Source organism: Centropristis striata, chromosome 3 (genome assembly GCF_030273125.1).
Source record: "Centropristis striata isolate RG_2023a ecotype Rhode Island chromosome 3, C.striata_1.0, whole genome shotgun sequence".
In the NCBI taxonomy this organism is placed as follows: domain Eukaryota; kingdom Metazoa; phylum Chordata; class Actinopteri; order Perciformes; family Serranidae; genus Centropristis; species Centropristis striata.
This window is the reverse complement of record NC_081519.1, coordinates 10,258,104-10,283,980: the sequence shown is the minus strand read 5'-3', so window position 1 is coordinate 10,283,980 and position 25,877 is coordinate 10,258,104. Positions and strand designations below refer to the sequence as shown.

Sequence of the window (25,877 nt, the reverse complement as noted above, 5' to 3'; positions counted from 1 at the left end):
ATGGAGAGCGGGGGATGTCAGAAAGCAAGGGCCGGACTTTATTTCTGGTCTTTTAGTAAACTTTTCGAATATTGCACAATCTCCTCTTTTCTTCCCCCTTTGTTTACCCATTGCTTAATCAGTGAATCAGTGTGTTGTGGGGCAGCTGGAAGCATTTAAACACGCACACACACACACACACACACACACACACACACATACACATACACAGAACTCTGTGTTAAAAATTAAGAGCACCTTTGGGAATACGGCCCCTGATTCCCATAAACCTCAGAAATGCTGCTGCACAATGGCCAAGTTTCCCTCGTGGAAATCAGATCTCTCTCTCTCTCTCTCTCTCTCTCTCTCTCTCTCTCTTTCTTCTCTTCTCTGTCCTCCCTCTTTTCTTCTCACTTATTCTTCCTTTCCTCTCTGACCATTTGCATTTTTTCTTTTATCCTTTTTCCACTTTTACTCAAACCCCAAATATTTGAATCTGTTTCATTTCCTTTAAATATTTGTATTGTAAAGCATGTCTACAGCAGTAAACAGACTTGCCTAAACATAAATCTGTTCATAATTTGTCACACTGTTTGGCTGAAAAGTGAGTTTTTCTTATCCTACTATATCTGGTCTTTGGGCACATGTGACCACTGTTTATACATCATATTTTAGGAATATAAACAGTAGTCCATTGGGCACAAAGACTAGATAAAGTAGGATACAAAATCTGTATCTCAGAAAGAGCATGATCAAGTATTTGGTATCAATAATGTGTATATTATATTATTTCTATTATTTCTTATGGAAAACATTTACTAAACACAAGATTTGCGTATTTCCTCATTTTTCAAACATTCTGAATTTGAGGATTGATAAAAAAAAAAAAAGGATTTTTTTATGTGATCTGAAAAATATCAAAGGCCTTATTATTTCTGACCAGATGTGAAATCCAAGCAGAACAAATATTTGGGTCATTTTTCCTTATCCTTATCCTCCTTCTTTCCTTCTTTCCTTATTCCTTAAATATAGTGTTACTGTGCACAAATGGGTCAATCCAGTCCTTTTTTCATAGAGCTGTGAAGTAAAATTACCTCTGCTTCGTCACATTTTTCACAAATTTCTCACACTTCTGGGAAGATTTTATTTCGCTCTGCCTTTGAGTCATGCAACCATAGCATGCAACATGTGTAAATGTTTGGACAGTACCAGACAGTGCCTGGCATTAAGGGAACAGATATTAACATACTTCAAACCGAGATGTCCTCAGCTATTTCTACCCCCAGATATATATATATATTTTTTTGTTAAAGATATTTTTTTGGCCATTTTCAAGGCTTTATTGATAGTGAGAAACAGAGTGAAAGGGGGAGACAGAGGGGAAGACATGCGGGAAAGGGCTCCGAGCTCTACCAGGTGTGCCACCGGGGCGCGCTGCCCCCCCCCCCCCCCAGATATTTTTGAATAAAATTCTATTATCATATTTAAATAAAATACTATACAGTCTCTCAGACACTAGTCCATTTTAGCAGGTGCTGTGGTCCCTAATCTGGAGGTATGTAAAGAAACCGCGTTTGACAGCCCATATTCCTCCTGAAGCTGCCAGAAGGAATGAAACCCTGAATGTGTAAATCCCCAACGCTCTACCATCCTAATTCCTTCTATTGATCAAAGGCTCCAACCATCATTAAAGGAGTAAATGATGGATTTGCCATTATCGGCAGTGTAAAGGATAGAGCCCTAATCTTGTTTTGCTGTGTCTCCGGATCTGAATAGTACTTCTGAAAGATATAAAACAATTGAGTGGTACAGATCATCTTAACTGCATTTACTCTACCTGTCAAGGATATTTGGAGTGTTTTTTCCAAAACTCTGATTTGGTCCTAAACTTCTCTAATAAAGCCGTAAAATTAGCTTCAGATATGGAGTAACATTTCTTAATCTCTACCTCGAGTATGTTAACTTTTGCTCCAGTTTATCTTCAATCCCGAGAAAGAACTAAATAATTTAATTGTCTCCAGTAAGATAGGAAAATAAATCTGTGCCTTGTTATGTAAAAAAAAAAAGTGTTCCATTCCCTCCCTTTGCTAGCCAGCCTCTTCAGAAAAATGTGTCAGTTTTTCTGAACACAGAGGGCTCCTCTGGAACTACAGTTAGATTTATTGGTCCGGAGCTGGTTAGCTTTCACTCTGCACACTTTTATTGCGCTCTTACGCCGAGGAATCTGCTTTGTCATTTCCCCCCATTCAAGCTTTTCTTCCTCGGTTGGAGAAATCGATCCTCCGGTCTGCCCTAAATACTCACAGTGACCTGCACCCTAATAAACATACCACCATATAAGACCTCCACCCTTAGCACTGCATGACCGAGGAGTCCTGCAGCACCACTTTAGCCCCATATCTGAGCTGTTTGTGTGCGTGTGTGTCTGTGTGTGTGGAGAGCAGAGCTTGTGGCAGCTGTGAAAATACAAGTCTTGTGGTTTGTGAAGCCCTCCTCTCCACTCTGTCTCTCACTTCCATCTAGTCATGTAGACGTATAGTTTTCATTCCCTATGTTAACACGAATATTTATAGGTATAGTACTCCAGTCAGCGCTGGGAGGAGTATTTAAATACTTTGTTATGTAAAAGTAGCAAAAACACAATGTAGAAACACTTAGATACAGGTAAAAATCTTCATTTCTCCCTCAAAATGCTGCTTAAAGTGGCTATAATAAATGTTATTAACAATGGATCAGATGACTATTGTGTGAAAGGGGTCACTTTTAAACACTTAAGCTCCCCACAGCTTCATTGAGCGCTTTGCTGTCTAATTTTTTTGGGGTTTCCAGCTGCAAAGCTCCTCATTTGCTTCAACTGCACCCTTTTCCCCCCTTTTTGTTCTGTGTTATGTATCTTAACTACTCAGCTACTCAGTAATTTTAGAAGAAAACCCCCCAAAAAACAAATTTAAACTACCTGCCTTGCCCAGCACTAAAAGGCCCAGTAATGAAATCTCACTTTGCAAAGTCATCGTAAATGCAGTCGATAAATGATTAACGTGGCATAAAAAGTAAAATATCTTATCTGAAATGTAATGGTGTAGAAGTATGAAGTTGTTTAAAATGGACAAGAAAAAGAAAAAAAGTATGTACAGTACTTGAGTAACTGTACTTTCCATCACTCACAGTAAATTGCTCGTTCTGGATCTTTAATATCTTTCCATCTCCTTTCCTTTAGCTTTAACAATAGCTTTCTTTCTCTGATCTTGGCTCAGACTCAGTGTGGCTGAGCTGGTGTTTGAGGAGAGGAAGGAAGAGGAGGGAATGAGGGAACCACTGAGAGGGGTATATTAGTGTCTCATGTTATTCTTTTTTAACATTTTTCTGCTCTCTCAGACCCTCCCTATGTGGTCCTGCACCACATTCAGGACAGTTTGGATAGAGCAGGGGTATTCCAGTTTTTTCTCCCTGTTAATGTTCCATTAAGTGTGTGTGTGGTGCAATGTGCATGCATCTAGGTGTTTGACTTTCATCGCCGGGTGGGGCACTGGTCTTCCCATGAGCTGAGCCTCGACAAAATAAACGCAGCAGAAAGCACACGCCGTACCGTCGTCGCTTAGCTACAGCTACGGCAACATCACACTCCTCGAAGCAACAAAACGGCCTGTCTCATATCCTGTCTGTCTGAGTGGCTTTGAATGACAGACGCATTACCTCGACACTCGCTAATTGGAGTTGGCTGTCGTCTTGTTTGTCAGTCAAGAAAACCGCCACAAGTCCAAACCTGAAGTTCTGGACCGTGTGCAAATGTGTTGTAGAGTGAGATAGAGCTGTTAAAGTAGCTGCCGCACAGTACTGCTGACTAATTTACTTCAACACATGACTATGAGTCAAACTGCTTACCCATCTGCTACAAGTATGTACAACAACATCTCACGCTCAAGCTTTCTAGCAGTCATGATGAATCAATTCAAGCACCGAAAACACAGTTTTTGCCTCCTCCCCTGCATCTCCTGTGTCCCATCTTACCCTCTCCTAACCCCTCTGCTCTTTCTCCGTCCAGATGTGGAGCAGATGGCCATCGACTGGCTCACCGGAAACTTCTACTTTGTGGATGACGTGGACGACAGGATCTTCGTGTGTGACAAGGATGGGCAGACATGTGTCACCCTTCTGGACCAGGAGCTGTATAACCCTAAAGGCATCGCCCTGGACCCCACCATGGGGTCAGTTTGATCTCTCACTTTTATGTCGTATGCATAAACACACTCCATGCAAACTCATAATAATCCCATGAGAACAACACTTCTGTCATCTGTTGTTACCTAACTTTTCAAACAAAGAGTTGAAATAGGGGGAAAAGGCTAAAGGGAAGTTTGGACGTTGCAGTAATTGGGTGCAGATGTTCTGTTTGCACTGTGGTTCGGTAACTGTATAGGTTTTGAATGTAAAAGTATGTTTTTGTTACAGCACTTTTGTTTACGGCCAGATTTTCCAAATGAATTCCTCAAAGTGTGTGTGCATGCTGGTGTGGGTTGAGAGCCCTTATGTGTTGGAAAAAGATACACATGAACAGCATGAAAGTGAAAGAGTGTGTGTGTGTAACGCTTGCAGCTACATGCATCGTTTTCATCCCACGCAATTTCCCCGGCTGTAATTGGTTCTTCCAGTAACAAGGTCAGGTAGATTCACTGTAGCTGCTTTTGTTGTTGTTGTTGTTGTGGTCTGCAGTGTCATTAGGGAGGGAGAAAACAATCATAACAAAAAAATAATAGTGCAGCAAAAATCATCCTTTTTTGTTAAATTACTGACCACAAATCTTTCCAGAAATCCCACACTGACTACATTCACCCAAAGAGAAAACAACATTATATCTCCACTGTGCATCTTCTGGTTACTGGTTGTTTTGTTATTACTCCACTATGCCAGGATTCTGTGAGGTTTAGCTTCAACAGGAAATCTCCACATATTTGGGGAAGAAAATTGTGTGGAATGTGTTTTCTAGTTTAACACTTTAACACAAAAGAAAAAAGATGTTGCTTGCTCACACATTGATTGGACTGCGAGCATGATTTGTTATTTAAAACTTAAAATGAGTCACTATTCTAGTTTTGGCAGCCGTTACAAACTTTTTGTGTTTGGTTCTAAATCAGCTTAACAGAGAAAATGCATTCCCTCTGAACGTTGTAATACAAATATTCAGAAATACTTGTTTTGACCCACCAACAGTCCAAAAACCATTAGAGAATGAGGAAATATTCAGCATTATTCCATGAAAAATTGAGATAAACCATAAATCCTGCTTGCTTTTACCATAGCGATATTTCCTACCTTTCTCATTTTGCTCGACTAGCATTGTCTCCTTGTGATGGAAATAAGAGTGATCCATCAATTATAACAAAGCCAGATGGGCTGAAAATTAAACTATTTTCTGATTCAGTTCATCTTTTCATCCAGCTGTCCTCACCCAGGTCTGATCCTTTTTTTCCACAGGAAGGTATTCTTCACAGACTACGGTCAGATCCCCAAGGTGGAGCGCTGCGACATGGACGGCCAGAACCGAACCAAGCTCGTGGACAGTAAGATTGTATTCCCGCACGGCATCACGCTGGATCTGGTCAGCCGGCTGGTGTACTGGGCCGATGCCTACCTGGACTACATCGAGGTGGTGGACTACGAAGGCAAGAACCGGCACACCATCATTCAAGGCCTGCTGGTGAGAACAGCTGTACTTGCACAACACTCCCATTATCATCAATTAGCAGGAAGATAATCTCTCTTGAATAAACTGTTCTTGTGTATGCAATTCATACTGCTCTAAAAACTCCTGTGTGCTTTCGAGTTCCCTATATATCTGTGATACACCTTATGTTCCTCCCATGTGATCCTGAAATGTGTTCTTGCCCAGTGAGTTACGAGCACAGAGAAGACGGCAGACATTTTCCTTTTCATTAAAGCAGCTGATTAATAGTGTCTAATGCTGAGGCTGTTGATGTTGCAGCGCTGATGAAGCACAGCAGCTCTTAAACCTGTTACCATGGCTTTTACTGTTATCTGCGGAGAAGTAATGGCTTTCATTTACTCACTAAGCCTAAGGGCACACACAAACAATCCTCTATCTCTTGCTTTGTGTGTGAGCGCACCTGAGGTAGGGCATTAGTACATGCACATCCTTCAGGTAAAGGTTAAAAGGAAGTGTGTTATTGATGATGTTGAGTTTGGGCTGTTTTTCAAGGCCTGACATGCTCTCTAAAAGCTGCAAAGCAATCTAAGTGTCCAAATACAGTTTTCTAAGTTCAAATAAAGATGCTTGAGGTCTTGATCAGGAGAAAATGTGGCTAATTGAGACCTTTTAGATGCATTATATTTGAACATATTCAGTTCTGATGTTGGCTGTGGATAGTTACAATAGCTTGAAGTGTGTGAACACAAGTTTTTCCTCAAGATTAGCTTTGCTCTGGTTTGTCTTGGCTTGATCTGTGAGTAAAGGTGACATAGTGCACAGTCATATAACCTTACAAAATGATGCTAATAGAGTTTCCATTCCTGGTATCACCTCAGCAGAGCATTGCCCTTCAGCGTACGATAATAACTTGTTTCATCTTTCTGACTCTCTCTGAGTCTCTCTATGGCCCAGTGGGCTCCACGCAGGCTGAGATAGACCACAATGCCATCTCAGGTCTTATGCTCCTGCTGACACGGCCTCTTGGGGGACTGAGTCACTGAACTATGTTTGTACAGATCTTAAGGTTTTGTGCCTTGCTTTCCCTCTTGATGTTGTCGGGTGTCCATGAGTTTAGTCTGTTGTAAACAGTGGAAGCTTTCCTAGTTCTTCTCAGTCATTGCTGCTAAACACAGAAAATATGACTCTAGTTTTCTGGAACTTCTAACCTCATTGACAGGTCTTTCTGGTGGCGACTTGTCAAAAAAAACACCCTACAGTTTACCCTACTTTATCATCCTGTTTTACCCTAAATAGGACCATAATTTATAAGATTAACATCATGTTGTATTAAATAATGCATGTAACTAGCAGTTACGATCATAAACTCATTATGAGAAAGTTTACTTAGGTAATAAATCAAGTCAGAAGTAGGGTCATTTTCTCCTAGATTTCTATAGAATCAAACTTCTTTTACAATCGGTAGAGCCGCCCCCTGCTGGCCATTAGAAAAAATGCATGTTTAAAGCATTTCTGCATATGCTTCATTTTTCAGACCTGGACGATTAATCCACTTTTATATGTCTATGATCCAAACACCTCAAAAGGATGGTAAATCGTTTAACCACCGCTCTGCCTCACAACACAAGGTTTAATGAGCCAAAATAACCATGGAAACAGCACTTTTATTTCATGCTACATTACCAGTAACTACTCACTTATAAAATAAAACTAACCATGGGGAAAAGCACTGAAAACCTTTAGAACGTAGAGGACAATTTGAACAGAGCCTATATAGATTTTGTGGTAAGTTGCCATAGTAGAAGTGCGATAATAGACTCTGTGGCTTCCAGATATAGAAAATATTGAACTCACTGAAGTAAAATGCCATTACACATTGAATTATTGTCCATTATTTCAATAGTGTGGGATACTGTATTACGTGATGCAGGAGCGTGCATCACTAAAGTTTGCACATCCAAAGTAAAACTCTTATCCTATTCACTTTGTTAGCTCACACTATAACACTAAACTGAGGTATTTTTGCCCACACAGCCTTCATCAGACCATGTAAAACTTTTTACAAGCTCAGGAAATATGGCACTGGTACAGTATATCTTATTTCTGTAGAAGTACTTGTCTCCCGAAGTGCAGCAATTAACACCAGTGACTGTATGACTGTCAAAAAGTTCATATGTGGAAAACTGAGTTCTTAGCCAAACTACATCTACTGCAGGCCTGTAGTTGGGCCTATAATTAGTAGTAAGCACTCAAAAAGGTGAAACTGGGATTTTTTTTAAATTTCATTGCATTCAATACCATGCCTCTCTCTTTTTCTCTCTCCCTCTACCTTGTCATCTTCCTCCTATTTTCCATTTTCTCTCTTCAAGATCGAGCACCTGTACGGGCTGACTGTGTTTGAAAACTACCTGTATGCCACCAACTCAGACAATGCTAACATGCAGCCTAAAACAAGTGTGATCAGGGTCAACCGCTTCAACAGCACAGACTACCAAGTAGTGACCAGGGTGGACAAGGGAGGAGCACTGCACGTCTACCACCAGAGACGCCAGCCTCCAGGTAGACTACACACACACACACACACACACACGCACACACATACACACACACAAAAAACACTTTGTCTTGATGCTTCTGGTTTTGTAACTTTACCCTCCACCTTCCTGCTGTCCAGTACGTAGCCATGCATGTGAGGTGGACCAGTTTGGGAAGGCTGGAGGCTGCTCGGATATCTGTCTGCTGGGGAACGGCCACAAGACCCGAACCTGCCGCTGTCGCTCCGGATTCAGCCTGGGCAGCGATGGCAAGTCCTGCAAAAGTGAGTGGGACCATGAGTGTCATGTAACAATGATTACATTTCACAGGCTGCAAACAAAGAAACTCCAGAACAGAAGGCACTGCGAGATTTTAGTTAACTGTCAAAGGAAACAGTTGCAGTTGTCAAAAGGTATGTCGATAGATTGTGGAGTAACTAGATCAAGTTATTTGATAAAAAACAAACAAAAAAACACAATTTGATTAAAAACAATATAGAGTAGGCAGCAACACGACTAAAAGTAGTTAGCGATTTCATATTTGGAGGAAAAAAAACAGTTAGCTTAGCTAACTTAGCTAAGATATAAAAGGTTAAAACTGATAGATAACTATAAATAATAATATATGATTCACAAAATTAGCTTAAAGTAATGATCAAGCAAAAATGGTTAGCTTAAACATGTAGCCTAATGGATATAATATTAAAATAGATAAAAGTATTAACTAGACAGTTAGCCTAATAGATAAATTGCTAAAATTTTTTAAAAAAAAGCAGTTAGCTTAGACTCATGATAGAAATAGTGAACTACAAGAAATGGTAAGTGTTAAACAAATAACTATTGGTAATTGAATATAGTAAGTAAGTTGAAATAGCTTAAAGTATTGGTTGAACAGTTAAAATAGTTAGCTTATAGTAATAGATTAATGGTTTAAATAGTTAACAATAGCTAAAAGCAATGGTTAAACATAGTTGGCTAATAGCAATAGACAATTAGTTGGAATATTAGGCTTAAAGTAATGGTTGAACAGTTAAAATAGTTAGATTATAGCAATGATTAAATAGTCAAAAAATAAATGGATGGAATATTTAGTTAACTTTGGCTACTTCAAGTAAGACAAGTAAAATAAAAACTTGACCAAACCGACCTCAATGGTGACAGTTCAGTTGTATGAAAACAATATTGTAAAAATATATTTTTTGTATAATTTAAAATATTAAATACCATCCAGTTTAAAGTCAATTCATAAACACATTTGAATCCTGGTGTCAGTGGGGAGATAGTCGATGTTATCTGATGGGCTGTGGAGGAATGTCTGACAGAAACAAGTTGGGAACCACTGCACTGTAGCATACTGTAGATTCAGCACAACTGCTGTGTGCATGCTCCCAGCATAACTGTAAGTATAAACTCAGGAGCCACAGTGATTCAGCTCTATAGACCCAAAGCCAAGGGCAGCCAAGGTTGGATCAGGGATGCGGTTCTCCCCTGGGCTACAGACGGGGAGAGAGCTATGAACAAAGTAGCTGAGCAACACATAACTTAGTCTGACTCTCTAGCGCTGTGCTGACCTCCCGATAAAGCTGTTGGCCTGATTCAGCTTGTTCAGAGAAGTGTTTTAATATTCTATCAACCAATAATAGCATTATATTGATCTGCCTCTGGAGAATAGACTGTCCTTGAAATTGACACAATTTATTTAAGTGAAGACAACCCCTCCTCCTCTCCTTTCTCTGCCTCTCAATTAAAAGGCACTTCATTTTCATTTAGGGCTTTTGCTGTCCCTGCAAGTTATTTACTTGCTAATCGATACCCATTATTTTTAAAAAGTAATGAGTAGGCATCTAATTTTTTGGTTCTTCGTCAACAGAATTCATTAAAGAAAAGGATGTGGCTGAGAGGGTGAAAGAAGTTTAGTGTTAACTGCCTCTGTTGAGTCATGCATGTATAAATTCACATCTAAGCTTCATTTTTTGGGGTCTTTTTTCCTGTTTTGCTGCAGAACCTGAGCATGAGCTGTTCCTGGTCTATGGTAAAGGGCGCCCAGGAGTCATCAGGGGCATGGACATGAATGCCAAGGTGCCAGACGAGTACATGATCCCCATAGAGAATCTGATGAACCCCAGAGCTCTGGACTTCCACTCTGAGAGCGAGTTCATTTACTTTGCTGATGCCACCAGCTACATCATCGGACGACAGAAGATTGATGGAACAGAAAGGGATACTATTGTGAAGGAAGGTAGGGTAATGACCGCTAATTTGAGAAACAAAATGATGCCACAGTGTGTAGATGAAAAATATAAGGGCTAAAATAAGGGTCTGTGTGAGTTTGGGCTTTTGCAATGTTGTTTTTTTTTAGAAATTATGTAAATCTGTGATTAAACTGCATGAGAAATTGCGTGTATGTGCAGAAGATTGAGAAAAAATCTTTACATTGTGTAAATTCATTTCCAGGTGTCACTTAAGTTACACATGCAACCGCACACATATTCTAGTTAAGTATGTGTTTTGGCACAGGTTTTTGGCTGTAAAAGCAGGGCCAAAATGTGCAATTGGAACATGAATGCATACATGGTCATAAATAACCATAGGCTTTTAATTCTTTTCACAAGCTCATAATCTTGTTAACACAACCATATTTATTTGTTTAACCGTTATTCATCCACGCTATCCTATTGAAAACAGTCCCATTGGACTGCTTTCCACACATTTTTCAGTCAGTGTAGTGGCACTGGGTTTCTCACTCACAGAATGTGTTTGTCTCAGGAATCCACACAGTAGAGGGCATAGCTGTGGACTGGATGGCTGACAACTTGTACTGGACAGATGACGGGCCTAAGAAAACCATCAGCGTGGCTCGGCTGGAAAAGGCTTCACAGACACGCAAAACCCTCATCGAGGGAAAAATGACTCACCCTCGTGCCATTGTAGTGGATCCTCTTCATGGGTAAGAGAGACAAAGAGATGGAGGCGGTGATGGAGTTCATTGTTTTCTCTAGAGAAAAGGGATACAGATCGTGAGACAAGCTTGCTTTTTGCTTTTTGTTTTTCAGAACTGATGTAGTTTTGGTCGTGTTTTAGCAACATGCTTTTCTGTTATAAGCTTTGGCTCAATTTTTTTTTAACCCTTTCTCTACCCCTAAACCTACCCAGACATGTAGGTTTTAAGAGGTTGATGTTCAAACTGATTTTGTTTTTGTAAATTACACAATTACACAATTCTGATTTTGATACATTCTGTCCCAACTTCTTTGGAATTGAGGATGTCTTACCTAGATGGCAGCCCCAGTTTGGGCGAGAAGCAGGCAGGAGGGCAGGCACAGATGTTAAGCAATGTACAGCGGCAGCAAAAAGTTTTTTACCCACCTGAAAATGGCCCACCCCCCAAAGAGGATATAGGATTGTAGGATACATATAGCTATATATATATATTGTGGTCTGTATCAGCAATGGACAGGAATCTGAATATAGGCATCTGATAAAAGCCTTCAGTGACTGGAGTCACAAGAACTATCTCCTACTGAACACCTCAAAGACTAAGGAAATGATCATAGATTTCCGCAGGTTCAGGTCCCCCCTTCAGCCAGTGAATACCTGTGGGGTGGACATGGAGGTGGTGCCAAGTTATAATTATCTAGGTGTATACCTCAATAATAAGTTGGACTGGTCCCTAAACACAGACGCTCTCTACAAAAAGGGGCAGAGCAGCCTCTTTTTCTTAAGGAAGCTCAGATCTCTTGACATCTGTAGTAAGATGCTGCAGATGTTTTATCAGTCTGTGGTGGTAGTGTGTTGTTTTATGCTGCAGTCTGCTGGGGAGGCAGCATCACACACAGAGATGCAAGGCGGTTGGACAGACTGGTCTAAAGAGCTGGTTCTGTGGTTGGAGCCAGGTTGGACACACTGGAGGAGGTGGTGGAGAGATGACCTGTCAACATGTTCCAGGTCATCCTGAAATACCCAGATCATCCGCTACACAAAACCTTTATGGACCAAAAAAACAGCAGTGGACGGCTCCTCTCTCTCCGTTGCAGGACGGAGAGATACAAAAGATCCTTCGCTCCTACAGCCATCAGACTGTCTAATTCTAACAGAGTTACCAGACTAACTGAATTTCTCCTCAATGATAAATAAAGTAATTCTGATTGATTGATTTGATTTGAATTTTTCACTGCTGAACTTGGTCAGACAGCCCGATTTACAAGGGAAACTGAAAAAGTTTTTTATGCTCTCTTAAAAGCCACTTGATTCCATCGACAAAAACAGTCATTTAACCTCTTACAGTACAGGAGTCTACCACAGACTCAATTGGTTATTTTGTTTGTGTTATTGTGTGACTTTGGTGAATCAGAACTCACATTTTGTAACACCAGTGTTACACAATAACAAACATACGGACCAATCGAGACAGTGGTATGCCAACAACTCCAGTGATCTGTGAGGTTAAACAGTGTTTTTGTTTTTGAGTCAAGTGGCATTGAAGTGTAGATAACAGTTTCAGTTTCCCACATGTAAACTTAAACAGGGCTATCTGATGGCAAGGCAAATCGGCCAAAATAATCTTTATAAAGTTTACACTTAATTTGACCCACATTTTGTCTTTCTCCTTTTAAAATTGGTGGGTAAATTGTTTTTTTAGGTGGCTAAAATATGTTTTGTAGCCGCCCCCATCCACAGCAATACATTGCTTAGCTTCCATGTCAATACTCCTGCCTGCTTCTCCAAATTGAGGGTGTGTCGACCGCCATCTACTGTAGGTAATACACTGACGATGGATAAGTACCTCTTCAACCCTGCTTAAAAAATCAATCAACAACAATCCTTTTACTGGAGTATGATGTGCACATTTTTGTGGTCAGCAAACATACGGTAAGAGATAATGATGGGCAGTCATTTCTTCTGGTCAGCTGTTTGATGACTCAAGTAAAATAATTTCAGCTGCTCTGTCACTCACCTCTCTGCAGACTTGTATCTCTGTCCATTCTCTTTCCGTCTCACTTTCACTGATCCCCTTTTTAAGTTTCTTTGGTTTTATTACTCACTACTTACACCACTTTCCCCCCATCTGTGTCTCTTCACATTTTTTAGCAGAGAGTGTATACTAATTTTCTCTGTGTTGTTGACCATTACCACCCTGAAATATAATGTCCCTTTTGATTTCACTTATCACACGTAATTTATTAAAACAGATGGAGCATTCTGAGCATCACATGGTGGATTTCCTCCACAAGCTCATTAACACACAGCCGCATCTCGCTCACACTCTGTCAAAGAGCTCTTAATCTTGCCGTGTGTGGATGTGTCTTATTGATATGACCTCCTGGGCTCTCTCCTGAGAAGCACACGCTCATAAACACGCACACACTCATAAACACGCACACACTTTTTGGATTGCCAGCGACAGGGTGATGTGTGTCCACACACTTCCCAGGGGAAAGGCACTCGCCTCCACTAATGCCTGTAATCAATCAGGCTCAGAGAGAAGAGGCAGGAGAAGGAGGAATTCACAGAAAGAAAAGAAAGGAGACAGATGGAGAGGCAAATATGAAATGTTAATGCTAATGTCAGTCGTAATCCATAAAAGGGGGGTTGTGTCGTGTTTTGCATGATGTTGCAGACAGCCATGGCTCACAAGATGAGCTGAGAGCAGTGAAGAAAATTGACAGGTGCTAAAGTACCTGATGACAAACATTTGTTTGCCAGCGGGCAAATCCACTGAGAAACACCTTGGAGCCGCCTCACTGGATGCGCTGAGGAGTGCGGTGCGCTTTAGGGCAGCCTGATAAAATGTCATTGCCTCCGTTAATGCCTAGAGATCCTTCAAGATGCCCCAATAAATAATACCCTGTTTCTCTCTTGGCATCACATTTCATTCAGTACTTGTTCCCAATAAAAGTTCCCTTGTCTCTTCCACAGGTGGATGTACTGGACAGACTGGGAGGAGGACCCCAAGGAGAGCAAGCGGGGGAAAATTGAGCGGGCTTGGATGGACGGCTCCAACAGAAACGTGTTCCTGACCAGTAAAACAGTGCTGTGGCCCAACGGTTTGAGCCTGGACATCCCACAGGGTATCCTCTACTGGGTGGACGCCTACTACGACCGCATTGAGATGGTGTACCTCAACAGCTCAGAGCGCAAGGTCAGCACTCGCTCACCATCATCAGGATTATTTTACTGCAGTCAGGGGCAGAGTGGAATCAAGGCAGGGGATTATTCCGGCAGGGTCTGACGAGCTGTGAGCGAGCTAATAAGGAATGAGGAATGAGTCTTAAAGAAATGGAAGACTGTGGGTGGTCCATCACAATGCATTCATACTCTGTGGGCTTCAGCCCTTTTAATGCTGCTCTCTACTTTTGGCTAAATTGAGGATAATTTGTTTTCACTGGCCTGTGTGTTGGTCATATTTTGTTTTTATGGTGTTTTTTTAAGCATTTACAATTTATAATGTTATGGTTGACACGAAATGAATGAAATTTAAACATTTACTCCTCTAGATTTATGATCTGCTTTTTGGACTTTGACACACATTATTTTTAGATCCAGTATAATTAACTCAAAGGTTAACTGGGAGGAAACAAATAAACTCCATCACATCCCATTTTATCGTCAACATGAATTAATTTAAAACATATTTTGTTCTGTAATGCTGGACACAGAGTGCCAAAAACAGTTTCTTTTTGTTATTTTCAACATAACAAATAAAAAGATGCTCGAAACAGAAGTCAATATAATATCAAAATGAACCGCAAGGCATTGAATAATTAAATTATAACAACTGCAATCTTAGTGGATAAAAAACAAAGAAAGATCCAAAACTTAATAGTAAATAGTCTTCCCCTTTCAGAAATGTAGTGAATGAGCCTCAAATTTTATCAAAAGTGCTGTAGTTCCTCCATGGCCAGACAAGACATTAGTGTGTTTTTTAAAGCATACTTTACCATCTTGTTGCTTTTCTCACATCACCAGACGGTGTATGAAGGTCAGGAACTGAACCACGCCTTTGGTCTGTGCCACTATAAACACTTCTTGTTCTGGAACGAGTATCGTAGTGGCAGTATTTACAAGTTGGACACCACCACCGGCTCCGCCACTCTGTTGCGCAACGAGAGACCGCCCATCTTTGAAATCCGCATGTACGATGCTCAGCAGCAGCAAGGTACTCTGAAACATATTACAAGTGGATCCATTTCCAGTCCATTCCTGTTAATCTAGAAAGGCACTATATGAGGCATAATTGGTGCTAATTTGTGTTTGTGTTAACTCCTATATATCTGCATCCATTCAGGCTCTAATGCATGTCGTGTGTACAATGGCGGCTGCAGCAGTCTGTGTCTGGCTATACCAGGAGGCAGACAGTGTGCCTGTGCAGAAGACCAGATACTAGACCCGGCTGACAACACCAGCTGCAAAGGTAAGCTCAAACATCAGTGGTGTGTATGTGTATGTGGGAGTGAAGGGTATTTCTCATGGCACTAATGTTGCTCCATTACACACGCAAGGTTTTATTTCCAGTATGCTGGGCAGGATGAGTCAAGCTGTGTGACTCTGACTGTGTTTGGTTGTAATTGCTTGAAAAAAATAATGTAGACACAATAACTGAAGCACCTTAACCATGTAATGGAGTCCAATATAAACTGCAATAAATACTGTCATTCTGAAGCCTAGAATATTCAAGGTGACCCCCAACAGCATACGTATTTATTGCAGCACTGTTTGTAGTGTTGCTGTTATTTTCTCTACCCCATGTACTGAATGCCTTGATTTCTATGCAGTTACTACTCAGCTAAGCTTCAGTCTACTATGGGTGAAGTCGATTTTGACTGATGGATTTCTATTTCTCTTATAATTGCTCTTTTCTACAAATCCCCTCCATTTTTTCCTTAACTCAAAACTGCAGTTAGATTATTTCCATGTCCTCATTTCTCACATTCCTTTTATCCCCTCTACTTCTCCTTCCACAGCCAACCCGTCTTACGAACCCCCTCCTCAGTGCCAGCATGGGGAGTTCGCCTGTAAGAACAACCGCTGCATCCAGGAGCGATGGAAGTGTGACGGAGACAACGACTGTCTGGATAACAGCGACGAGGCTCCTGAACTATGCCGTGAGTTACTGCGCGGACACACACACACACACACACACACACCCTTATGCCTCTATCTTTCTGTGGACCCTCATTGGAATAATGCATTCCCTAGCCCCTTACCCTAACCCTTAACCTAACCTTCACCATCTGAAGTTAATGCCCAACCCTAACATAAACCTAATTATAACCTTAACCCTAAAACAAAGACTGAACTCTCAAACAAGCCTTTCAAGAAGTGAGGATCAGCCAAAATGTCCTCACTCTGTTGGTTAAAAACGTGTTCCGGTCCTCACTATGTAGGAGTTACAAGAACACAAACACACACACACACACACACACGCACACATACACACGTACGCACACACACACATGCACACACACACACCTCATCTAACAGAGTAAGATGACCTCCGGCAGTCTGAATTTGGCAGTCTGGTGATGCCAGAATAAAAAGAGAGAGACTTCCGTGAGTGTGTGTTTATATGTGCTAATTTTGTGTATATGTGAGTACACGGTATGTGTGTGTGTTTGTGCAAGAAGGAATGTAGCAATGTCTGTGGATCTGGAAAAGCTCTCTGTCTGCTTGTCCGTCTGTCTGTCTGTGGTTGGAGTGCAGACGTGTTCCCATCCCAGTCAAAACAAAACCCGGTCCAAAACAGCCTGAATATTTGCTCTCTCTCTTGCACTCATTTGCACCTCGCATCTCTCCACTCTTTCACCTTTCCATTCCCCCAAACGCCTCTGCCCACATGCTTTCTCATTTTACTCTTTTTTTCTCCTTCTTGCCCTTCAATGTGTCCTTTCTTTTCTCCAGACCAGCACACCTGCCCGACAGACAGGTTTAAGTGCAAGAACAACCGCTGCATCCCTCTGCGCTGGCTGTGTGACGGGGACAATGACTGCGGGAACGATGAGGATGAGTCCAACACCACCTGCTCAGGTACGAAAACGAGCATATTAAAATCCGACGTGTTTTTTTTAAAACTTTTATATTGCAGTTTTTCATTAACAAACATACAACTTACAAGCATAGACACAGAAAAGAGATATGTCCTCCCACCCTCCTCCCCCTCTTGGCCCCAAGGTTGTATTTGATTTCCAATTAAAAAGTATGAGTCTGCGTGCAAGCAGGGAAGCAAATTTTAGACTTTGCAGTGGTACGCCAAAGATGGCTGTGTGAAAGTCAGGTGCTATAGTCTGACCATAGATTTTGGAAAATACATCAAATATCTGTCTCCAGTAGTCGTTGAGGGAGGTGCATGACCAGAACGTGTCCTATCGTGGTATATGGCTGCACCTCAGACAGCCGGGATCTACAGTGGGAAAGAGTTTGGATAATTTATACCTTGAATATTGCAGGCGATGGAGCACTTTAAATTGTATTAAACCATGGCGTATACACAATGATAAGGTGTGAATACGTCCTAGACTATATTTCCGACAGGTGTTTTTTTAACATTCCCACGTGACATGACCTCCTCTGTGTTGTGTTTTAGCTCGGACCTGCCCACCTAATCAGTACTCATGTGCCAGCGGGCGCTGCATCCCTATTTCCTGGACATGTGACCTGGACGATGACTGTGGCGATCGCTCAGACGAACCTGCTTCATGTGGTCGGTCAACTTTGGCGGTTTGGGGGTATTTGTTGCTGTTGGGGTATTTTTAGATGTTTGATTATTGAGTGTCTAAACTTTAGTTTTGTCCACAGCCTACCCCACATGTTTCCCCCTCACACAGTTTACCTGCAACAACGGACGCTGCATCAACATAAACTGGCGCTGTGATAACGGTTAGTGTCTGTTCTTTTTTTTCTCCTCCTCTTCTCCTGTGTGCCCGTTTACAGTTCGCAACTCCTCGCTTTCCTTTGTCACAAGTTTGCTGTGCATGTTTTGCCACCATCCTCATATCGGCACATACTCTTCTTTTTGTCACTGTGTACGTTTGTGCGTTTTTACCATTCTTCTGTCTTTTGTTGTTCTGTGTTGTTGGTTTTTGTTGTTCTGTTTTGTGCCGATTGCCCACTCTGCTGTCTTCCGTTGGTTCTGTCTTTCAGAAAAGGATTGTGGGGACGGCTCTGATGAGTTGAATTGTCCAAACCTGACCGGTTAGTGCATAGATCAACATGCACCACAACAGCCATGATGCTAGCCTAGTTCTAGGACTAGCCAAGCCGGCCCAGGACCAGTTAGGGCTGCTTTTCTGCTAATTGAACATGGTCACAAGCTAAGACCAGTACGGCTGCTAATTATTAACTATAGTATTCTGCACACAGGTTTCAAGCTGAATTAGATTTGATAGATTTTAGTTATATTTTATTTAAGTCAACTGAATACACAGGAAAGTGTAGTTGTGTTAGCAATCAAATAAATACAACTCTAATTAGGTTTAGATTTAGTAAAATACCAGATTAAATGATAAAAAGTAGTTGAACCACAAAATATATTTCCCTGATAATTATGAAATTAACTGCTGTCAAAACTAAAGGTTATACATTAGGCTGCCCTTTTACATTAGTAATAATTTATAACTAGTGCTTAAGGTGCTGTGCTGCCAAGCTCAATGTATCAGCGCTTGGTACATTCCCTCATGGTGCATGGTCTGATCTATGCAGTTTCTGTCATTATTTACTCTCTCATCTCTCATATTCTGTTTGTATTCCATTGTTTTCAGTGTCACTGTGTTAATTGTGTAAAAAAGAAAAGCAATTACTTTCTGCATATTTGTATTTATGTTGTTTTTTTCCCTTTGAGGCAGCGGGCGCCTCATAATGTGAGAGAGTGGGTGTTGTTTGACTGTGTTTGTTTTTCAGATAACGACTGCGGAGACAACAGCGACGAGGCAGGCTGTAGTCACTCCTGCTCCAGCGCTCAGTTCAAGTGTAACAGCGGCCGCTGCATACCAGATTACTGGACCTGTGACGGAGACAATGACTGTGGAGACTACAGCGACGAGACGCATGCTAACTGCACCAATCAGGGTCAGTGTCTTAAACTGCCGATCAGGTGGGACAGCTTAGAAAGTTTTCACTGCAGGAGATTGTTGTATGTAAGAAATGGGGGAAAATATTTAAAAGAAATGTGTTTAAATAAGTCAAATTGTATGCAGCTTTGCTTTCAAGTTGCCAAGAAACTCATTGGTCTCAAGTGAAAACTCAATTTCGTGTCTTTGTCTTATATCAGTCTGAAACTTTCAGGTCTAAAAAGTGAAGTCAATGCAGAACTGCCTTAAACTTGCATTCTTTCTAACGGCCAGCAGGGGGCGACTGTGCTGGTTGCAAAAAGAAGTCTTATTGTAAATGACCCTACTTCTCACTTTTTTTAAACTGTGCATTTAACTAATGATAAACTGAATTAACTGATTTTTCACCACTCTGCAAAGGTTCCTATAGAGCAAATAGATAATAATAATAAAGAATAAATAGAAATAAAATAAATTGCCATATAAACATCATTCCTGTTCAGTAGGAAACAAATGAATAGCTAACACCATTTCTAAATCACATCAAGCATAATTTTCTGCTCGATATATTGTGTAAAAAAAAAATTAATAACGACACATATCTTACAGCATAGCGCTAGGCCAATATTGGCCGATAATATCTGTCAACCAATATATCTGTCAGGCTCTATGAATAGCACATGCTGCTATGAGTACTCTTCAACTTAATATAAGCAAACAGGGCCTTCCTATTCATGAAGAAAAACTTTTAATAGCTGGTCAATATTGAAAGTTAAAAGTCACTTTTCACAAACAAATAGCCACTGTCCCTTTTTTAACAGGATTTATGGAGCACAGCTGTGACAGTTGGTCATTATTATCACGGATGGATGGTTTCATCGCTGTACTGTTTTGTAATTTATTCCTTGAGGTGCACTAGACACTAAAATCATAGCTAGTATTTACATTTTAGTCAGTAGCTGTAATAGGTCCCTGCTTCCTATTAGTCACACAGGCAGCAGCCTAATAGGCACCACCACTGGCACCTAATAACTCTCACTCGTCGTTTAGTGAGTGATATAATAGCTGTTAAGATATACCTACTTATAATTATCTTTTCGTTATTATGCCTGTGCTGTTAATGCAACATTTGAACAATAACAAAAATGATTCATTGGCAGGCAGCTGGTGTTTATGACTAAAACAATGACCCTCTGAATGCATACTTGAATCTGTTCGGTCTTTCTCATTGCTAAGACCTGTTGCCATCCAGATTTCCGACAGACAGCTCATTAGTTTTTGTTTTCCCAGTCTTTTGATGCTGCGCAGTGTCTCTGCTCAGGCTGTGTGTCCTGATTTAATTAATGTCGGCACAGATTGAAGACTATGTCATTTTCGGAGTCTTTTGACATCTTTCTCTTCCACAGCCACGCGTCCCCCTGGAGGTTGTCACACAGATGAGTTTCAGTGCCGGATGGACGGCCTGTGCATCCCCCTGCGTTGGCGCTGCGACGGGGACACTGACTGCATGGACCTGAGCGACGAGAAGAACTGTGAAGGTGTCACGCACATGTGCGACCCCGCTGTCAAGTTTGGCTGCAGGGACTCTGGTGAGGAGACCATACTGTAAATAATGTAAAGCACATAAAAAGACAGTTTAAGTAATTATTCTTAAAGTGACCCTGCCTTCTATCCACAGCACGATGTATCAGCAAAGCCTGGGTGTGCGACGGAGACAGTGACTGTGAGGACAACTCAGACGAGGACAACTGTGAGGCATTGGTGTGTAAACTCTCTCACCACGTGTGTGCCAACGACTCCACCATCTGCCTGCCTGCAGAGAAACTTTGTGATGGCACTGATGACTGCCCAGATGGCTCTGATGAGAAACTCTGCGGTAAGAGACAACAGTGCCCAGGCTGTTTCAGTACAGGGAACGCCATAACAGCGAGTAAAACTCTGCATCTTAAATCATGTCTTCAGGGGTTTAATAACAGTCCTGTGTAGCAATCCCTTGTGTTGTTTTCTCTGTTTTTTTACAGACCTGTGTTCACTGGACAATGGCGACTGCAGTCATAACTGCACAGTGGCCCCTGGCGAGGGAGTCATCTGTTCCTGCCCACTGGGCATGGAGTTAGGGCTCGACAATAAGACCTGTCAAATCCAGAGCTTCTGTGCCAAACACCTTAAATGCAGTCAACGCTGCGAACAGGACAAGTTCAGTGTGAAATGTTCCTGTTATGAGGGCTGGGAACTGGAGCCTGACATGGAGAACTGCAAGAGCACAGGTAAGGGAGCGATGAAATAGAACAAGAGGGCGAGACGGTTTGTGTGGAGCGTCAGGGGAAGGCAGGACACATCAGTGAAGAATTTAAACATTTGATTGATGGTAGCCGTACAGTAAGGGAGGAAGCTTGAGAAGGGACTGAGTTCTGGCCTTCGTCAGAGTTCAAGACTGCAGAATCAAGAAAGTGTGGTGTGGGTTTGGGATCAAGCAAAGGAGAGGCCGCCCAAACAGGAAACTGTGTGGTTAGAGAAGACGCACTGTGCCAAAATGTGATACTTCTTTGGACAATAGACAGAGCACTGGAGACAGAAAAGAGGAAGCTCTTAAATACTGTTCACACGAGTATATGACTAAGAAAACATTCAGAAAAAACCTGGGCATTGAAGTTGCCATTATTATTATATGAGAATAATCTGTGCCTGGTTCCATAAAATACCTTCCACACTAAAGTTTATCTCTTATTTCCCTCAGCAAAGGGTTTCATTTAGCGGCATTACATAAAGCCTCTTAGATTGTCCATGTGCCCAAGCGTTTAAACTTAGGCTTTCATGATAGTTATTGCCATAATACAGCACATGTGCAGGTCAGTTACCATGGCAACATGTCACTCACCTCATCGACCGCCACAGCAACGTTACTTGTCAGCATTATTATCACTGTTGGTTAGCTTTTTTCAAAATGGACAACAAAGAGAAAGAAGAAAGAAAAAGAAGGCCAAACTGCACAGAAGAGGAGAATGTTATTTTCCTTGAAGAATATGGAAAGCACAGCCATGCAATCCAAGCTAAATTTAACCTCGCCATAACAAATACACACAGGCAGGAGATTTGGCGAGCAGTAACTGACAAAATCAATGCAAGAAATCTTGCTGTGAAACAAACTGTAGATGAGGTAATGAAGATATATTTTCCCTGTCAGAAAAAAACAAAACGCATTTCAGCAACTTCTCCTCCTTTTCAAAAACAACAAATCCAGCCACTGTCAAAAGGTTTTGCTGTACAACATCCTAAAGAGACTTATGGTGATTTTATGCAACAAAAATTTGAGGGCAACCTGAGCCTTAGTGGTTTTATGCAACCAGATACTGAAATATTAAAGGATAAAGTGAACAGATGAACATTTTGGTGTAATCAGCAAGAGGACAAGACGTGAGAAAACAGAAACTGCTCAGTCAATTTTATCATCCACATAAAATATATAGTTTTTCCCTGCAGCAACTAGCCAATGAGAGAATTTATGACTGTGCTCTTCACTGCCAGGTCTTAGAGACTAGCCACCAGCACCCTGTCATTCATCTGGCTGCCTGCTAGGTACAGATAACTCCTGTCTTATTTACACTGCGTTTTAATTAACCAGGATTAGAGCCACTTTCAACACAGCCCCTCTGTCATTGGACAAGTCACACACCGCAGTGGAACACGGCTGTGATGTTTCCACACTGGAGCAGAGCTGCTCTACAGTATTTTAAATCACAATCAACCGTGACCAGACAAAGGGTTTTAACTCTTTAGTAACGGCTTAGCTCTTCATTTAACCTTTTAAACCCAGTAGGCAAGAAGGGTTTCTTTCAGATTAAGGGTAGGCCTGTCACGATAACACATTTTTTTAGATGATATATTGTCCCAGAAACTGTCACGATAAATGATAGTATTGTTGTATTGATGTTGTTTTAGTTTAGTTTTATAACGATATTAGAGCATAATTAGTACATCCTTTTCCACAACAATGAATTTTTAAATCTCGAGAATATTAAATATTGGAATTGAAATGTGGGAAAAAAATATTAAAATATCCTAGATAAAAAAAAAAAATAAATAAACTACAACCAAAACAAATAAAATAGACTTTCAGGCTCTGTTAACAAAACATTGCAACGAGATAATGAGTATGTATTATGTTATTATTTTAAAAAAACAAATAAACAGCTGGAATGGCTGCTTGAGAAATACAGTTTTTTTGGCAATTCTTACTGCCTGTCAAACACTTAAACACAACACAAAAAGTCAGGCACGTAAATGACAATTTATTGAGTCCAGAAAAATACTATCGTGTCCATTTTTATATATTGAACGATAAGTCGATATGATAATTATCGTGACAGGCCTAATTAAGGGTGGACAACAAAAAACTACATTTGTTTGAACTTATATAGTTTAGGTTGTGTTTTAGCCATATGCTAAATATGCATATTTTCAGAAACTATAAGATGTTACCTTCGAAATGAAGCCTCATACATGCTTTTTTTGCTTCACAGTTCTTTGACTCAAAAAAATGTACAGTTTAACCCTAACTGTATCCACCTAACCAGGCAGGTGGATTTTAAGAGGTTAGAGAAGGCCATTCACTTTTTTTTTCTTTATCTCCACAGATCCTTTTAAGCCCTTTATCATTTTCTCAAACCGCCACGAGATCCGCCGCATTGATCTGAATAAAGGAGAGTTCAGTGTGTTGGTACCGGGCCTGAGGAACACCATCGCCCTGGACTTCCATCTCAGCCAGAGCGCCCTCTACTGGACGGATGTCGTGGAGGACAAGATCTATCGTGGGAAGCTGTCCGAGAATGGAGGTGAGCATTTTTAACACAGTTAGTATGTTTAGGAAACTTATTTGTACAATCAAGGTTTAAATAGGCAGTACTCACAGAAGAATTATGTTTGGACACAATGTCCACTGTATAGATTTCTTCCAGAGCTTTCACCCACATTTGTGCAACGATTTTAAAGCAATATCACATATAGGGAAGATAGATATTTGGAGTTTTTAATGTTTTAAGGTGGAAAAAATGTTAAGAGCAAGTTGCTGTATTTGGTTTTACTCAGGCAGCAACATCCGGGTCTGAACAGTGAAGTCAATGCCGAAGTGCGTTAAACCTGCATTCTTTCTAATGGCCAGCAGGGGGCGACTCCACTGGTTGCAAAAAGAAGTTGGATATTATAGATGTCTATGAGAAAATAACTCAACTTATTATTTGATTTATTACCTCAGTAAACATTTTCCAGATGAGTTTATGGTCTCAATCATTAGTTTCAAGTCTTTTTGATACAACATGATGTTTATTCTGTAAGTTATTGTCCCATTTACAGTAAAGGGTATGCTTTAGCTTTGGCTACCGGTGTCCTCAGGTTCTCAGTCAGATCCATCTTCCTCCCCTCCACAGCCACCTGGCCAAAATGCTAAACCCTTGTGTCTCAGGGGTTTATAGGGGCTTCTTTCACTTCTTTTATACAGTATTTGGCTTTACTGGATTACAGAGACTTTTATAAGATGACATTTTAATATCTAAATATGGTATTGCACACTGGGAAAATACACGGTCACCCATTCAGTTGGAATAAAATATTTTTTAGCTATTTCCACAAAATGATTGTGACAATGTGATTTATTATTGACATAAGTGACAAAGTGTATATCTTCTCAAAACTTTATTATTAATAAATCTCTTCCAAACATATCGCAATGAAATTGAAACCAGAATTAACAGATGATTGTGTCTGAAAACAAAAATGATTCCAACTTTATGGGAAACTGTGTATATTCTAGTTCTCTTGTGGTAAACCATTTGTACTTTTAACTTAAGTAATAATTGTTTTGTTGTGACTTTAATGTTTGTGGCGCTGCCTAAGAGGCAAGAATATCTAGTTAAACATGTAGAATTTCAGATACTATGGCTTCTTGCGTGCAGGAAACTCGATGTGGTTTCATAACGGCCAGACCCGTCAATCATGACGAATGGCGAACAGCATATCATCGCTGCAGCAGCCTTAATGATAATTCATGTGTACAAGTCTACACTCAGTTGTGTCGCATTTATGTGTTTGTCTTTTCATGTTGTGCAGTTGTTGTGCACCACATTTACTTAGCACAGCCAATAGGCTACATATAGTGAGTGTGTTTTCATTGCTCCAGACAGGATAATGACTCATCTCAAATAATTGTTGTGTCCCTCTGATTAGGGACCCAGTGGAAAATGAAAGGGATAGAAAGAGGCTGGAAAATGTGTCTCTTTAGCCCTGTACCACATTTTTTTTTCTGTAATTCTAGTATCACACCCCATGCTGAGCCACTACTGTATTATGTTTCATTTATCATACTGAGGCATTTTCTCCTCAACATAGCATCTAGCATTTGATTAAAGGAATTACAGTTTGTGATGCAATGTTGGCTTTGAATCCAAATAGCTTGATTACATTTACATAATTTGTAAATACTTGAAGCAGAGCAGATCAGTGCTTCGGGTTACAGTGCAATCTGAAATGTTGCCATCAGCGAATCCCAGCCTTCGAAGACTTTATCCATACATATTCAAACACTGTGTGAATTAATTAAGAAACTTAAGCGCCCCAGAGGCATGTTTATTTTATTGAGTAGCGAGATGAAATATGATTAGTTTAGAT

At 40.7% G+C, this 25,877-nt stretch overlaps 1 protein-coding gene across 2 annotated transcripts in view; it reads left to right on the top strand.

The window, feature by feature from the left end:
* Positions 1 to 25,877, top strand: part of LOC131968741 (low-density lipoprotein receptor-related protein 1-like) — a 122,872-nt gene that overhangs the window by 56,055 nt on the left and 40,940 nt on the right. For both annotated transcript variants that reach the window (XM_059329742.1, XM_059329741.1), the window contains exons 7-24: positions 4,022 to 4,184; positions 5,452 to 5,674; positions 8,011 to 8,200; positions 8,316 to 8,459; positions 10,178 to 10,414; positions 10,942 to 11,122; positions 14,092 to 14,314; positions 15,142 to 15,331; positions 15,461 to 15,586; positions 16,137 to 16,277; positions 17,074 to 17,199; positions 17,756 to 17,872; positions 17,968 to 18,048; positions 19,069 to 19,236; positions 20,624 to 20,806; positions 20,896 to 21,093; positions 21,239 to 21,484; positions 23,852 to 24,049. In XM_059329742.1, coding sequence (XP_059185725.1) covers positions 4,022 to 4,184; positions 5,452 to 5,674; positions 8,011 to 8,200; positions 8,316 to 8,459; positions 10,178 to 10,414; positions 10,942 to 11,122; positions 14,092 to 14,314; positions 15,142 to 15,331; positions 15,461 to 15,586; positions 16,137 to 16,277; positions 17,074 to 17,199; positions 17,756 to 17,872; positions 17,968 to 18,048; positions 19,069 to 19,236; positions 20,624 to 20,806; positions 20,896 to 21,093; positions 21,239 to 21,484; positions 23,852 to 24,049 — 3,135 coding nt within the window. The remainder of the gene's footprint in view (positions 1 to 4,021; positions 4,185 to 5,451; positions 5,675 to 8,010; positions 8,201 to 8,315; positions 8,460 to 10,177; positions 10,415 to 10,941; positions 11,123 to 14,091; positions 14,315 to 15,141; positions 15,332 to 15,460; positions 15,587 to 16,136; positions 16,278 to 17,073; positions 17,200 to 17,755; positions 17,873 to 17,967; positions 18,049 to 19,068; positions 19,237 to 20,623; positions 20,807 to 20,895; positions 21,094 to 21,238; positions 21,485 to 23,851; positions 24,050 to 25,877) is intronic.